This window comes from Prinia subflava, chromosome 6, assembly GCF_021018805.1.
Source record: "Prinia subflava isolate CZ2003 ecotype Zambia chromosome 6, Cam_Psub_1.2, whole genome shotgun sequence".
In the NCBI taxonomy this organism is placed as follows: Eukaryota; Metazoa; Chordata; class Aves; order Passeriformes; family Cisticolidae; genus Prinia; species Prinia subflava.
Window position 1 is genome coordinate 12,196,193 of NC_086252.1, and position 14,527 is coordinate 12,210,719.

At 41.9% G+C, this 14,527-nt stretch overlaps 1 protein-coding gene across 2 annotated transcripts in view; it reads right to left on the reverse strand.

Annotated features, from left to right (window-relative positions):
* LOC134552028 (hyccin 2) overlaps positions 1 to 14,527 on the reverse strand; it is a 68,040-nt gene that overhangs the window by 1,256 nt on the left and 52,257 nt on the right. For both annotated transcript variants that reach the window (XM_063400262.1, XM_063400260.1), the window contains 12 exons: positions 13,603 to 13,689; positions 12,310 to 12,341; positions 11,019 to 11,076; positions 9,963 to 10,147; positions 9,258 to 9,356; positions 7,583 to 7,692; positions 4,719 to 4,851; positions 4,237 to 4,333; positions 2,866 to 3,012; positions 1,548 to 1,719; positions 1,202 to 1,263; positions 389 to 507 (listed from right to left, as the gene is read on the reverse strand). In XM_063400262.1, coding sequence (XP_063256332.1) covers positions 389 to 507; positions 1,202 to 1,263; positions 1,548 to 1,719; positions 2,866 to 3,012; positions 4,237 to 4,333; positions 4,719 to 4,851; positions 7,583 to 7,692; positions 9,258 to 9,356; positions 9,963 to 10,147; positions 11,019 to 11,076; positions 12,310 to 12,341; positions 13,603 to 13,689 — 1,301 coding nt within the window. The remainder of the gene's footprint in view (positions 1 to 388; positions 508 to 1,201; positions 1,264 to 1,547; positions 1,720 to 2,865; positions 3,013 to 4,236; positions 4,334 to 4,718; positions 4,852 to 7,582; positions 7,693 to 9,257; positions 9,357 to 9,962; positions 10,148 to 11,018; positions 11,077 to 12,309; positions 12,342 to 13,602; positions 13,690 to 14,527) is intronic.

Below are 14,527 nucleotides of genomic sequence, written 5' to 3' on the forward strand. Positions count from 1 at the left end.
TGGTGGGTTATGCTTGTCTGACACTACAAAGCTTCTCAACACTGTGTTCCTGTATCTTGTACTGCTATACTGCCTGCATTCTTTCCTTACAGAAATACAGGTAATACTATTGGAGGCAGACTGGCAGGCTCCACAGTCTGCTACTTCTCACAGTCTTCAAAAAGAAGACATGCAGGCTGCTGACTAACCAAAGCACACTGTGTTTCTACAGCCCTCTATCCATGTAAAGGGTGTTGACAAACTGAAGGCATGGAAAGAGCTGCAATTACAGAATTTCAGCCCCTTGCCAGTTCCTAGTTGCTGAAAACAATACAACCTAATTTAGTAGCAAGTAAGCATCTTTTTTATTCAAAGTGGCTGAATATCCAGAATTCTTCCCTGGACTTACCCGCTTGGTCCGGATAAGCTTGTGGTCCCTGAATTCTGTCAGCTGTGCCCTGAGTGTCAAGTCGCTGTTCACAAGGAAAGCCTCCCGACACTGCTGGTAAAAGTCTTGGAAAGACAGCCCTAAAGACAGAAAAAGGCAAGAACAAGAAACTAAAGTAGTAAGTTTGTCAGATTTTTCCAGGTCTCACTCCACATACTGTCCAACTGAAAGTCTTGCTTTGGCTTAGACCAGAGTGGTTACAGTAACATCACTTATTGCAAGTATACAGACAAGGTAATCTTCAGTAATTAATGGAAAACAGCTATATTAGCATTCCAGTCACCCTGTTGCCTAATGGAATTTTAACAGCACTTTAAATGCATTTTCTACAATCATTAATCTGTCTTAATTTCCAACTCCTCTATCTTGCTTTCTCTGCCATTAAAATGTTATTCATATCCACTGCAACACCTGTTACAGACACTGACAGAATATCCCACATGTATCCTAGAAAACAGGAGTACATCGGAAGTAATTTACATAGGACATGTAAGTGCAAGTTATGCAAACTCAGTCTTCATTTTAATTTTTTTACTCCACGGTCCCCCACAAATGGTCTCAGTCATGTCTAAGCATGTAAGAGGCAGTCCTTCAGAACCAGCCAGTCTATTGATTTCCTGTCTGAGTCAGGCACAGTGCCACTAGAAAGGCAGTGAGGCTCACTGAGCCAACTGTTCCAGCACTTCTGTTTCTGGAGATGTAACCTGCATACCAAAACCCAGGGCTGCTGTGAACAGCAACACCCCAAACAGATGAGAAAAAGTGGGTACTTACCTGGATAAGATGGGTTGTCCTTTTTCTCCAGCTGGTGCTGAGCAAGCAGTCTGAATATCCCCCTACGTGAAAGGAGGAAAGGGGAAAATCATCATAATAATAATTAAAAAACAGCCCCAAACTCCCATCATTAGAAAATATTAACTCATTCTGCCTTACACACAAAGACCTGGTTGTGAATCTCATCACTGGGCAAGGTTTGCTACCCAAACGCTGCTCATTTAAAGTAACCAATCAACTGAAACCCAGGTCCTACCATCTTTGTCTCGAACATTATTATCAGAAACACAAATTGTAAGGACTGGGTCCTTGGCAAGTGCTACTGTGAAGTGTTACAGTGTCTTACCTGGCATTGAGAGTGAGGCTGTGCAGGACATGCGTTAGGGAGCTCAAAGCCAAAGATCCTGACTGCTGAACTAAAAACGAGTTCTCATAAGATGTTTCTTCCACATAAGGATTAAATGTGGTTGTTTCATACCAAAGCCAGTTATAGAGGCTCAGCTTTGCCTGATCCCACACTAGACAGAGAGAAAAGAAAGAGCAGACAAAAGTGAGAGATTTATGTTTTCTAAGATGTTAAGCAATATTAAAATGCATGTAGTTCTGCTGTAGGATTAAGGAAACAATATATGCTTGTGAAATTCACATTACATACACCCTGATAAGTGCAGTTCCACTAAGATAAATTCTCTGCAACAAAGCCTTTGCAGGCATCCCTTTTCCATAGAGACATTGTAAATCCTTCCACCGTCAGGAGTGTGCAAACAATTTCTGGCTGTAGTTGGACACTCTGCATTGAGAGGGGGTAAAACAGCTGAAACAAGGCCCTTCTCAGAATGTGTGGAGATTCCTCCCTCGAGTGGGGATGCCCCTCAAGGTTACTCCTCCAGGCTGAGCTAAAGACATATGCCCATGGTTGTTGGTATGGGTAACATCAATCTCTACTTGAATTGTTTTTGCTAGCTTTAATATAACTGCTTCAATACTGGTTTAAAAAGCGTGAACTATACTAATAGTTATAGCTACCTGTGCTGTGTAGTAAATAATTCTAATTAGGATCTCTTAGTCTAATCATAATCGTAATCAATATACTTAGGTAATTCATTTAAGTGTATTTGCTTTGCCATCCTTAATTTTGTGAGACAAAAGTTCAATTACACCTATATAATCCTTTAACATAAACCATCAGCTAAGTCTGGGGCTAAGATTGGGTCCAGCCACTCCTAGATCCTGTCTGAGGAGTTCAGAAAGGAAGGGGTTCCTTTCTGCACCTCCTGGCTCAGCAGGAGGGCTTCTCTAATAAACTTTGTCTGAAGCTCCCCTTCAGCCCACAACACTGACCAATAGAAAATCGTTCAGATGCAATGACAGACGTAAGATCCAATCTCCAGTTCAGTAAGTTCCTAAAATCAAAGGATGCCAAAAGCTTGGAGTCTATTTGTATATTATGCTTAGTGGCCTTTCTCAGTATCTTTATACAGTTTTGGTTCAGCACAGCCACACTCCCAATCAAGACTATACATACATCAACAGATCTGTTCTACACATCATCAGTAATACATACTAAATAATACACAGTGAGCAATACATGAGCTTATGAAACATGCTAAGCAGCCCTAAGGCAGAACACAGATCCCTCTCTTGGCTAGATCAGGGGAACTCACTGAGAGGAGCATTGATGTGATCGATAGAGGCAATGAGGTAAATGGTGGGCAGGGAGGATAACTGTGCAAGGATCTGCTGACTTCTTTCTCCTCTCAACATCTGGCTGTCCAGGTTATGAATGAGGACATAGAGCTCTAAAGATGGATCTGCAAGGTCAGAAAAAACAGCAAAGAACCAATCAAAGAAACTGCACACAAGCTGGTTTCCCATTCCCAGTGCAGTGTAGCACAAGTCTCTTCCACCACTCTCCACATACAACACTCCAATATAACTTTCCTTGTACAGCTTAGTTTGAACCTATACTGGGTGTTTCTGAGCACCTAAAAGGGTTTTTCTCAATTCACTGTATCACAGCTACAGGGTTGGGTTTTTTTTCAGTTTAAGGTTTTCCATTATAATCCACTTTCCACTTGCTCATAGCTTTATCAGGAATTGCCCCTTTAGCTGTGTTTCTTTTGCAATTGAAATCATTGAAATATATTTTAGAATGGAAGTCTAAGCACAGTTTATTCAGCTGCTTTTGATTTACATGACTAGGATCTTTAAGCTCCTTCTCACAGTAAAAATGCATTTTCTATTCAAGGTTGGATCCAAAGCATTGTAACTTCACTGAAAATTTTAACAAGTTGTAAAAAAAAGTTAGAGACCTAGCTCAGATAATGCAAATGGTAGATGTTAAAATTTCCAGCTAGCTTCTTGCTGCTGTACTTATCCCTGGGAACAACCATTTCCCGAGTCCAGAAACAATTCTAGAACTGTAATCAGTTTTTGTGTAAATCCATACATATTTGGCTGCCAGTGGAAACCAGACAGATCAGCTGTGGCACGCTGCAAGACTGACTTACAGACATTTGGGTGGGAACTGCTGTTACCCTGCCTGCTTCACTTAGTCCCACCAGAAACACTCATAAGGTAATGATGGAAAGCAGAATTGGTGTTTCAGTAGAAACACTGAAACACTAATGCCATGACAATTAAGATTCTATGGCATTTTGTGTATGACTATATAAGCAGTAAGACAGACATTCAGAAATAATTCAACAAGCATTTTGTGAGGCTTTCTGTTTAAAATTCTGTTTAATTTTGCTTTTGAAACCAATTCTAACCTGCTTGTTTGACATACTGTGCTGCTTTAAAACACTGACTGAGGTAACAGCTGACATGGGGTTGTTATACATGTATGTACACATGTACTCCTGGTGTATGCATGTTTTCATACATGCTGCATAAATTACAAGCAAGAAAGTACACTAGCTACAATGCATTAAGAAACTGTAACTGCCTGGATACAAATTGTAAGGGAAGAAAATGTACAGGCTCTCTCAACAGTAAGTAAACTCCATTTTTATGCATGAAGTAAGTAATTTTACCTTCTTTAAACCTTTTGGTAATGAATTCAAGCTGGTCAAGGGGGCTGCGGAAGGTCCCTATATGGTCCAAAACCTCCTCTGTGATGGAGTTGAGAATCTGAAAAAGAAAACAGGAGTTCCTTATGAAGGGGTCTGACACTGAAGTGCAGAAAATCTGAAACTGAACCCTTGGCTGCCTTCTGAGAGAGAATCTGATTATTACCATAAAATCCTAGAACAGTGAACACAAACAAAAAAATTATACCCCTTTTCAAAACAGTGACATAAGGCTTTAGAGTGATGAATATCTATTAATGCCAGAAAATGTATGGGATAATTTCTTCAAAGTATTAGAAGAGAGAGGAACTGCTCTTCATTCAGGGTCTGTTGCCATAGGGTGCAGCAGGTTTCCTTAACATTTTACATGGAAAGACTCTAGGTAGACTTTAGGTGTCTCTAACATAGGATGATTACATAAACCCACAAGATTTTCCCACACTTACAGATCTCACAGTGATGCTGGGGAAGTATCCATTAACCACCAGGTGAACAGAATCCTGGAGCAGAGAGGTACGAAACTTCTCCAAAAGATCACGCTTTGAGCCCAGTCCATAAAGCACAATATTGAAACCCAAGCTGCACAAAAGCGAGCAAACACAGTGGATCGAAAAAGTGCAAGTCTGGTTTTAGGTCCATACATTCATTAAGCAAAATGATCCATTGCAATCTTGGTTTTAAAAATTTCACGTTTTGTCAACTTCAGGCTTACCTTAAGCTTACAGCTGACAAATGATGTTAGCTACAAGGAATCTGAAACCTGCCATGTGCATCCCAGCAGAAGAATCATTTTAGCAGCCTAGAGGCTCACAAACTTAGCAAAACACCAATGGAAGAAAATGCTATTAAGAACAGAATACTACATCTACAACTTCAGGCAAGAAATGGAATCAATATTCACACACATCACCTCACCAGTAATTATATTACATGTTTACTACAGGTCACAGTAATTACAAGAAAAAAAGCAAACCTTCATACTGGTTTTCCACTCTGATCCTCAGGCACCATTTGAAAGCAAAATTACTCTATACTCATGTGTATTTCTTTAATGCTAATTGTTCCACAGAAAAAGATGGAAAGCATAAAGACAGCATGGTATGGAATTGCAGAGACCCAGAAAAGCTGACGTTAGTCACATCCCTCACCCTCTCTCAGGCTGCACTGTGATATGAGAAATGCTCATTAGGCCTCAGCCTTGATGAACTGCACCTAAGCTAAACCCCTCTGCAGCTTATCAGAAACACTGTTCCCAGGAACTAATATTGTCTAATGAGCACCCATTTTTTAATGAGCAGCCTTGGAAACTCATTTTCCTGCCTGAATAACATTTCTGTTGCTGAACCTTCAAAGAAAGTTACTGACTCAAATTGTGGCCAAGATGAAAAAATCACTCTGACTGGAGCCCACTGTCTTGTCCTTATAAAAGCGGTCTAAAACGAGACCCTTTGAGCTCTCTATTATGTGGGGCTGCTGCATACTAAAGCCCACTCTCTAACACCACTGCAAGCAGTGAGACCTTTTTGAGCTTTCAGTTCCCAGAAGGTAAATGACTGATAGTAAATCTCAAACACCAATAACCAGGCGGCTGTGAAGCCAACCAAGTGGTAACAGACAAGAAAAATTGGTAATAACCAAGGACTACTGGTATTAACATGCTGTGAGAAAGAACAAATTTTGGCTGGAGAAGGGGGCCCAGGTGGAGACAGACAAAATCTTTCCATAAGAAAGAACAACAACAAAGTACAGTGAAAGCACAGGAATGATTGGCAGGAGGTGGACATAGACTATTAGGTAGGACTGTGACTACCAGAGACCCCCAAAGCCCTCTGACCCTTTTCCAGAAAGGCCTGAAAGAACAAACTGTGCATGATAGCTAATAAGCATAGAAAGCGACAAACCTGTCCATAAAAAGGCAACCCCTCTGCACAAGCTCAGGCAATGCCCCCCAGACTCTGGACATCTCATCAGCTGAACCAACACTGCTGGGTCATAACTGATGACCTGGATCAATGCTGAATCCAGGATCAGCATCCCCTTAGCTGGCTCAATGCTGGAGCAAGGGGTGGTGATTGCTTTTTCGCTTTTTAATTTACCTCTCCTTTTTAAAATTAAGCTCTCTAGCTTCTATTTTCCCTTCCCCCTGTCCCTTTATCCAACCCAGTGCCATGTGCCTATATAGCAGGTCAGAGACTAACACACCAATTTCGATGCCAAGTGTGTGATTTATTAATAAAACTCTATGATTGTTTGTGGACCCTGTGACTTCTGTCATTCCCTTTGACCAATGAGAATTTTTCAGTCTTAAGCACTTCTTTGTTTAGGTTTGAGAAGCAGGAAAAGCATTATCTTGATCAGAACGAAGAGTATCAGCTCAGCTTACTTAAATGGCACTGGGCAAAGCTAAGGCGCTCAGCAGCTGTCACTCCCTTCACTGTCATCAAGGGATTTGTTTCTTCTGCCTTGCCATGTACATCTCTAGCCATTTGCACAGATGACCAAGTAACAGAGAACACCTCCTCTTGCAACTCTCCAACTTTCAAGCTGATGTCTTCTTCACCCTCTGTCCCTCCCCATGGACCACAAATTTCCTTATACTCCACTTCCCTGCAAAATTATATTACATAAGCCTTCCTTGCAAAAGCTTCCAAGGGCCTTTCTCATCACCAGTACTAGCTCCAGCCTCAGAGGTGGCAGTCTACCTTCTTTAAGGTGCTTCAGAATCTCACTGGGTCTCTATAGTTCCAACTGCTTTCCTGGATGTTCAGCCTCCTCCATCCCGTAAAGAAACATACAAAGCCAAATCAAATTTATATTGCCAGTGTTTCCAAAAGTATTAGGGTTTCCTCATGCCCAGGTCATTAGGTACCATGGGCACTGAAAGTTAATCACTACACCACCGGAGATGGCCACAGACTGGTGAGCGTGGGCTTCTACTAACTCGCTGCTGTGAACAAAAATGATTCCTCACAAAAAGCACTCTTCTCATAATTCACTTTCCCTGTTCTCTCACTATTCATGTTTCCTCATTGTGAATGCCCTCTAGCTTGGTTTAGAGAGGCACAGGCAAACTAACCAAGCAGAATGCAACTTCACTGCACTTCAGACATTTGGCTCAAGAAGTTAATCAGATATGATCTGGTCTACAGGAAGCACTAAATTAAATTAATGTCACCCACTTTTAAATTTAAGCAATCAAAGAAAAAGAATTGCTCCTTAATTCATCCACAGGATGTTACTGACATGAGGGTAAGTTTACTGGCAGTGCCTTTTAACTAAGCTTCTTCAGTAATTCTCCTTGGATACTTACTGTAATTGCAGCATCCACTTGGAAAACAAGGATTCATGTTGCTGGTTAAGGTCTCTAATTTCAGCAGCATAGGCAAGGGGAGCATTTTTCAAAAGATCATGCAGTGTTTGCTGTGTTGAGAAAGAGATGGCAGTCATTCAAAGCCGAGAAAAAGCAAGAGATATACCTGGAGTCCTTAAAACACCCTCTAGCATGCTCCCTGTCTAAAGAGAATAGTTTTTATTGTCAGTGCACTCAGTTTGTGGTAAGTTGTTTTTCCTTCCCATGAAGACCCCAATAAGCACAGTTTTGCTACTGGAGACACAAAGCAGAGATTAAGTGATCTTTTTATGGTATATGGCAGCTAGAGTAGGACTAGAACAGATGACACACTGTTCTGCTCTTCCTGCCAAGTATGGGAAAATCACTACAGGAAAAACAGACACACACAGAGCTTACACAGCACCAAGGACTGTACCAACAACATACAACATCACATCCCTGCTCACAGGAACAAAGGCTCCAATCCACATGCTTAGCAAGGGTTCAGGTGTTTGTCACTACAAGAGGAAGCTCAAAATGCCCACCATCTTAAAAAAATACAGCAGAAAGGATATAATTTGCAGCTGATAGCTCAATGGAGAAAAGCATCAAGAATCAAAGGATTAATTCAGCTTTGAAGATATGCTGTGATGCTGATGTTTAAGCAGCACAGTAGATGACAGCATCAAATCTACACCGGCCTCTCTTTCTCTTCAATTTTAACAGCTTTGCTTCCCACTCCCTTGCAGTAGAAGACAGTTCACACTGGAAAGACAGCTGCAATGCATCAGACAAACAGAGTACTGAGAGACAGAACTGCTAAACCTTCAACTACTTTGAAGCCAACAGTAGTTTTAACACTGTAAGCCTTGATTTCCTTCCACAGCTGTTATGAAAGAATTGGTTAGGAATCCAGACGTTACTCTGGGCAGCAATTCCAGACAACAGCAGGTTTCAGGCAGTCTGCATATATGCCATCTTTTAAAACACAAATGGATACAAAAAGTAGTCACAGGCACAAGAGCTCCAGGTACTCTACACAATTCCCTGAGACCTGTCCTTATAGGGTACAACTGCTGGATTTTAACTGTCCTGTGGAAGTGACATGTGGAGAAAAATAAAGTAATTCAGTCACCATAAGACTACTCCTGTCTCCTAGAAACTACAAGGGAACAAAGTACATCTAACAAACTAGGTGACAACATTTAGACCCGTTCCAGTTCTGCAAGTGGTTTGGCCCAGTAACGTTCAGGTGAAATCAGCTCTCTTGATTTCCTCTACACATAATAAGTCAAGACAGTTTGTAATTCCCCCTACCATTTCATTGACAAAAATGATGTTTTAAAAACAATCTCTACAATTCTGCTTCTCCCTCTTCTCCTCCCCCAAAAGCAAACTTTGACCTTTTCTGGTAACTGCAGCTTTCAGCTGTGAGCTCACCTGATCGTCCCTTCTCCCTGCATTTTCCCTACTGTCTCAGGCTGAAACAACTGGGCAGTGTCCCTGCTCAGAACAGTAGCAGAAAATTGCTACCTAAATCAGCATTACCACTGACCACATAATCAGTAAAGTGAAAATAGCAATATCAAAAAATTTGATTTCTTTATCATAGAAATCAAAACCCCTCAGCTGTGTGACTCACTATGAACTGTACCTGATTCAATCTTCTTTTCCGCAACTTCTGCAGTGTTCGGTCTGAAGTGAGCACTTTGGAACTACTGTGAGCTTCAAAGTATTCCTCCACCAGGTTGTTCTATAAAAGGACAGCAAGATCAGCAACACTCCTCCTAACTCCTCAAGTTACCTCTGTCCCTAAGATGGCCAATGAGACATAGAGCAAGAGTGAATACAGGAAGACAGAAAATATTTGCAAAAATTGGCAGCAGCATTCTGCCAAAGGTAACCTAGTCAGATGATTCTCTCCTGAAGAGAGAACCAGAAGAGAGATTCTGAGAGAGGTAACATAACAGTAATTCTTAATTGGTGTGGGGACCCGTGGTGCTGGAAGGGAATAAGACAATTAAGCTGAACACCAAGCCAGAACACTAATGTGTGCTCCTTTTGATACTACAGGAATCAATTTCTTCATCCTGTCTCAATACAAGGTCTCCTGCTCCATGGACATCTTAGACTTCTCCTTCCAAAGCTGTTAATGATGCCAACTGGAATAGCACACAGGTTCACATGATGCCTGCCCAACAGGGATTACTCAAAAGTACAGCAAAAGCCAGCCCAGCTGGTTGAATCTGAAATGAATTTAGCAGTTCTTCCCCACAGTCAGGTGTGGTCACTAACAGCTTATTGTCACTCTACATCCCTTCATGTTTGCTAGCTCAGGGGTATGTTTTTGCACACTCACCATCTTTTGCTCCTTATTTTTTTTGGCTAGGCTGCTTCTGGGAGGAGGTGTACATGCAGCCTTAGTTTTTGCTGGAGTCTTTTGATCTGATACAACAGTGCTGACTTCTTTCTGTTCTTCCTCATCCTCTTCCTCTGAGCAGGACGCAGAATACTCACTCTCACTTTCTAAATAGGGATCTGGAGCTAGAGCACAAATTTTAAGGTTAAAAGCTAGGAATGACTTCTTACACAGAACTCATTTTGCACCATCTCACACACATTCTCTAGATGTTTTACAAGCACATGAATCCTAAATATATTTCACAGAAAGGTAAAATCAATGCTTCAGAGAACTGCAAACACGGGTGGTGATTTCTTTTGCAGTTCTAGGATCACAAAGTATTGTCAAGTAAAGCTTCCTGCTTGATCCCAGCTAAGAAACATCATCACACCATAAAGAGACAAAAAATAGACAATGGGATTCCCTATTTCTCTTAGCATCTCTATGTCAGTTTTCCCAAATGCCAATCATGCAGACTGATTCTATCTTCTATGTCACATTCTGCAAAAAGGTTGTTGTAAAATACCTCTGTTAGCAGTGCTGATTGAAGAGCACAGATGAAATCTGGCCCAGTCTTGGCCTCTCAACACAAAAGAAATAGAAGATGAAATAGCATCTACTAAACTCTCCTGTGCATTCATTCTGGTTAAGCCAACCAGTTATTGGAAATACTTTGACATGAATCAGCCATCATCAAAAAGTTTTATGCCTGGTTCAAGCAATTGAGCCACACTAAATGTCAGCATAGGTAAGATTACTGAAAGCTTTGTCTCTTTTGATCATGTTACTGAAGTTCAGTAATTTGGTGCTTCTAACCCTTCCACCCCTCACCTCAGTGGCAATCAGTTGTAGAGGAAAGGTCTACACAGATTTTCTTAAGGACATTTCAACGCTCTCTGCAGGATGAATCACATTGTTTCAGTCACACTGCTACCACAGAGAGAAGCTCAACAGGAAAACACTCTCCCTTGAACACAGTGACTGTGGCAGCTGACTGCAAAGGCTGATCTTTACCTGCTAGTCTCTTTCTGAGTCTGTAAGGTGTGGTGGACACAAATTCCTTCTTTTTATTCTGGAACAGCAAAGAAAAAACATGCATTAGAGGAAACATCTCTCTCCTCTAAACAGTCCTCTGCCAAGCAAAGACAGATTACATTTCCAAACTATTTCAGCCCACATGAAACTGGAAAAGCAGAGGCAGTTAAGTATGCAGAGCTCCTCCATTCAGAGGGAGACAGGATCAAGTTCCAAAGGGGCTTAATTCTTTTAGCTCAAGATGGAGACTAGAAAACTGTAGAGTCTCCAACCAAGATGCCCAAAACTGCAAACTCTTCAACCAAGATGCCAATCTTGGCCCCTCAGAAATAGTCAAAAAAGCAACAAAAATCTGGAAATGCTTCAGCAGTCACTTTCGACGTCATGCTGTCTACTCAGAGCCATCTGGAAGTCCTCCATGAAAACAACTACCAGAATGACAAGACCACTCAGCATACTAAGCCCAGAAGTACAGCAAAAGAATCCAAGCTGCCTGGGCTCACCAAGTTGTAGTGGCAAATCTTCCTTACGTACGTGTAAGGCATGTGCCTGACTCGGACACTGGATCAAGCCTGCAATACTTCTGAAGTACTGTTGTTGGTGCTGACAAAGTGGATGTGAAATCATTAAGAAGTCAATATGGCATCCCCAAACAGCATGTCTTTTTCAGGTGTATTTCATCCTGGAACCTCATACCAGAAAAGCTGTGCACACATTTCTGCTATGATGATGTACCATTTCAGAAAGCCAACTCTTTCACTCCGTAGCCACAACTGGCAGTTCTGAACTGTATCTCTCTGTAGCGTCACAAAACACAACATCAACCCACATCCACCCATGACCCCAATTTATTCTTTACAAACCAATGGTAAGTAAGAAACTGAACAGCATCACAGTTCTGGAACTCCTGTTCTAACAGCATTTCTTACAATTAGAGCTGTTTCTTCCTTCAGTGAGAAACTGGAAAGCTGTGAGTTTAACTGTGTATTAAGGGATTGTCTAGCATCCTTATCTGTGTGATGCAAGCCAATAGTTTTCACCTGTTATAATTAAGATGTCAAACCTACTATTTGCCCACCAACTCCAAACCCCCTAGTCCTGATTAATGGTTCTCACTTGAGTTACTCCTGTCTGGTTAGAATAGAAGAGACATCTATACTGTGGATTGTGCTTTTCAAGGTCCTTCCTTTCCAGAACTGCAGTAATCAGCCAGTACAAGTGGGGAAGAAACCCAAACACAAAATCCAAGCAATATAAAGTTATTACTCACCCTCTGCTGCACTTTGTTTGAACTTGAATGTTCTGAAAAGGAAGAAACAACATTGTAGAGACTCCAAATTTTCAACAGTGGCACAAGATGGTCCACTAGAATAACAGGCATTCACTGTTCAAAGGTACACTGCACCAGAATATCAGCTCCCTGGATAGTTAATCCTATGAGGAAAGACACTAGTTCCTCACTAGGTAGGCAAGGGAGAAAAAAGAGTTGCTAGCAGGAATGGGCTAGAAGTGAAAAACTGGCAAGGAGAGTTGTAAATATGCTCAAGTGACCATGCAGCTGAAGACAGCAAAGACTCAAATGGCAGTGCAGAATAACATGTCTATTGCTGTTCACCCTGTGTATGCTTTGGGAAGTAGAATATCTGTTTATAGACAACATAGGTGCTTGGTAGGCTTGAAGGCACCCTAAAGGACAGTCTTGAGCACCCTGTCTTGGTACAGAGAAGATCAGAACACAGTGAAGATCACAGGATGGGGATAAGCCACATGCGCAAAACTGCTGACAGACCAGTGTGAACAGCAGGCTGGTTCCAGCACTGAACCACACATAAGGGTGTCTGCATCTCCACTCAGTGCCTACATCTCCACTCATGTCCCTCTGCCCAGGTGTTGCTTCAGGAAGATAACAGAAATAAATTTACTGCTTGCACTCTGGCTGTGAGTTTGTGTTGGCTCCAGCAGCCTGCCTGTGTCAGTTCACAAAGGAGTCAATGTTATTACCACAGAAGGCAGCTTTTAGTTCTTGGTCACAGCTTTGGGAGGCCAGGAAGGAGGCTGAAAAATTAGCTAATGTGCTCTCCCTGAGCACATCAGACTCCATTTCCAAGCACAAATGCGCATGCTCTTGCCAGTGTTGACCTGCATTGACTTCTCCCATCAGTATTTCTCTCTGCAGCACTAGGTGTTCAATATTATATAATAAAGTGTGAATTTACACAGGAACACACACACAGTCTTGCCCAATCGGTGTTTCACACACCAGCCTAGCTCATAACTCTCTCAAGTGCAAGTATTTTTGTTGAATAGAGAGGAAGTCGTTAAATGTCACAGCAACAGATGAGAGAGAAGTTCAGTTTCCTCTAGAGCAGCAGGGCAGAAGAAGAGATCTGACACCCAGGTAAAGCACGGGCCACACACGTCAAACAGCTCAGCCCATGGTGTTAACCTGACTAGAATACTTAGGCATGACAGAAGCTGGAACTCAAGCATCCACTCCACCACCCAAGGAGAAACACAACCCCTGTTCACCCAGCTTCAGTTCCCCAAACACCACAGGACTTACTGCTTTGAGGGGTTTTGGCCATCTTCTCAGGGCACTTGGAGTAATCAGGTGCCACATTCTTTTCTGGTGTCTGGGCTAATTCAGAGGCTGTAGGAAACAGGGGGAAGGGAAAGAAAGACATGCCAGGTACAAAACTTCAGCTCTGGATAGTCAGAAATGGAACCTTACACCTGAAATGCTCTCTACATATTAATTCCCTAGCTATTTCAGGAACCAAATAGTTCTAGATTTTTCTGACTCTAAAGGTGGTTGTATTCCTCAGCAAAGATTTTCAAAGGCTGAACTCATCAATGAATTAATTTTACAAATACGGCCGATGCAATGGCCATATGTTTTGATTCCTGGGAGTTCACATCTTTGAATTAGAGCAAGGTTTGGTCAGGCTCACTTAGTCCTTTAAGGCTGCTCAGCTGGACATAAGAGATCATCAGATACAGCAAACACATCAGTTCCCCAGGAGAAACTATCTACCTGTGCCTACTCTTTATCAATACAAGCTGAAGCTGAATGACTGATGTGAATCTGAAAGGTCACCACATCCTGATAACAGTCCCTACCATTGTATGACCAACAGCCCATTCCTTGTAACAACACTGGGACTGACAGTCACAGTATGACTCCCCTCAGTTTTCAAATTGAGTCACAGCTCCAGAAGGAGCACCAGTGACATCCACCCTGCTGCAGAAGGAGGTCTAAGATAGGAAACACAACTTCCCAAGACACAGCAGAAACTAAGAGGCACCAAAAGCAGATTCTGTATAGTGATACTGTAGGATGACCCCTCTCCCTCAGATCATCCTTTGCAGGATGTGTCATTAGCTGTGACAAATGAGCACTAATCAAGTTCAGATGGTGATGGACACACAAAGATTCTTCAAGTGAGTGACAACCCAGCTCAAGCACTTTATTTGAAATAAAAGATCCA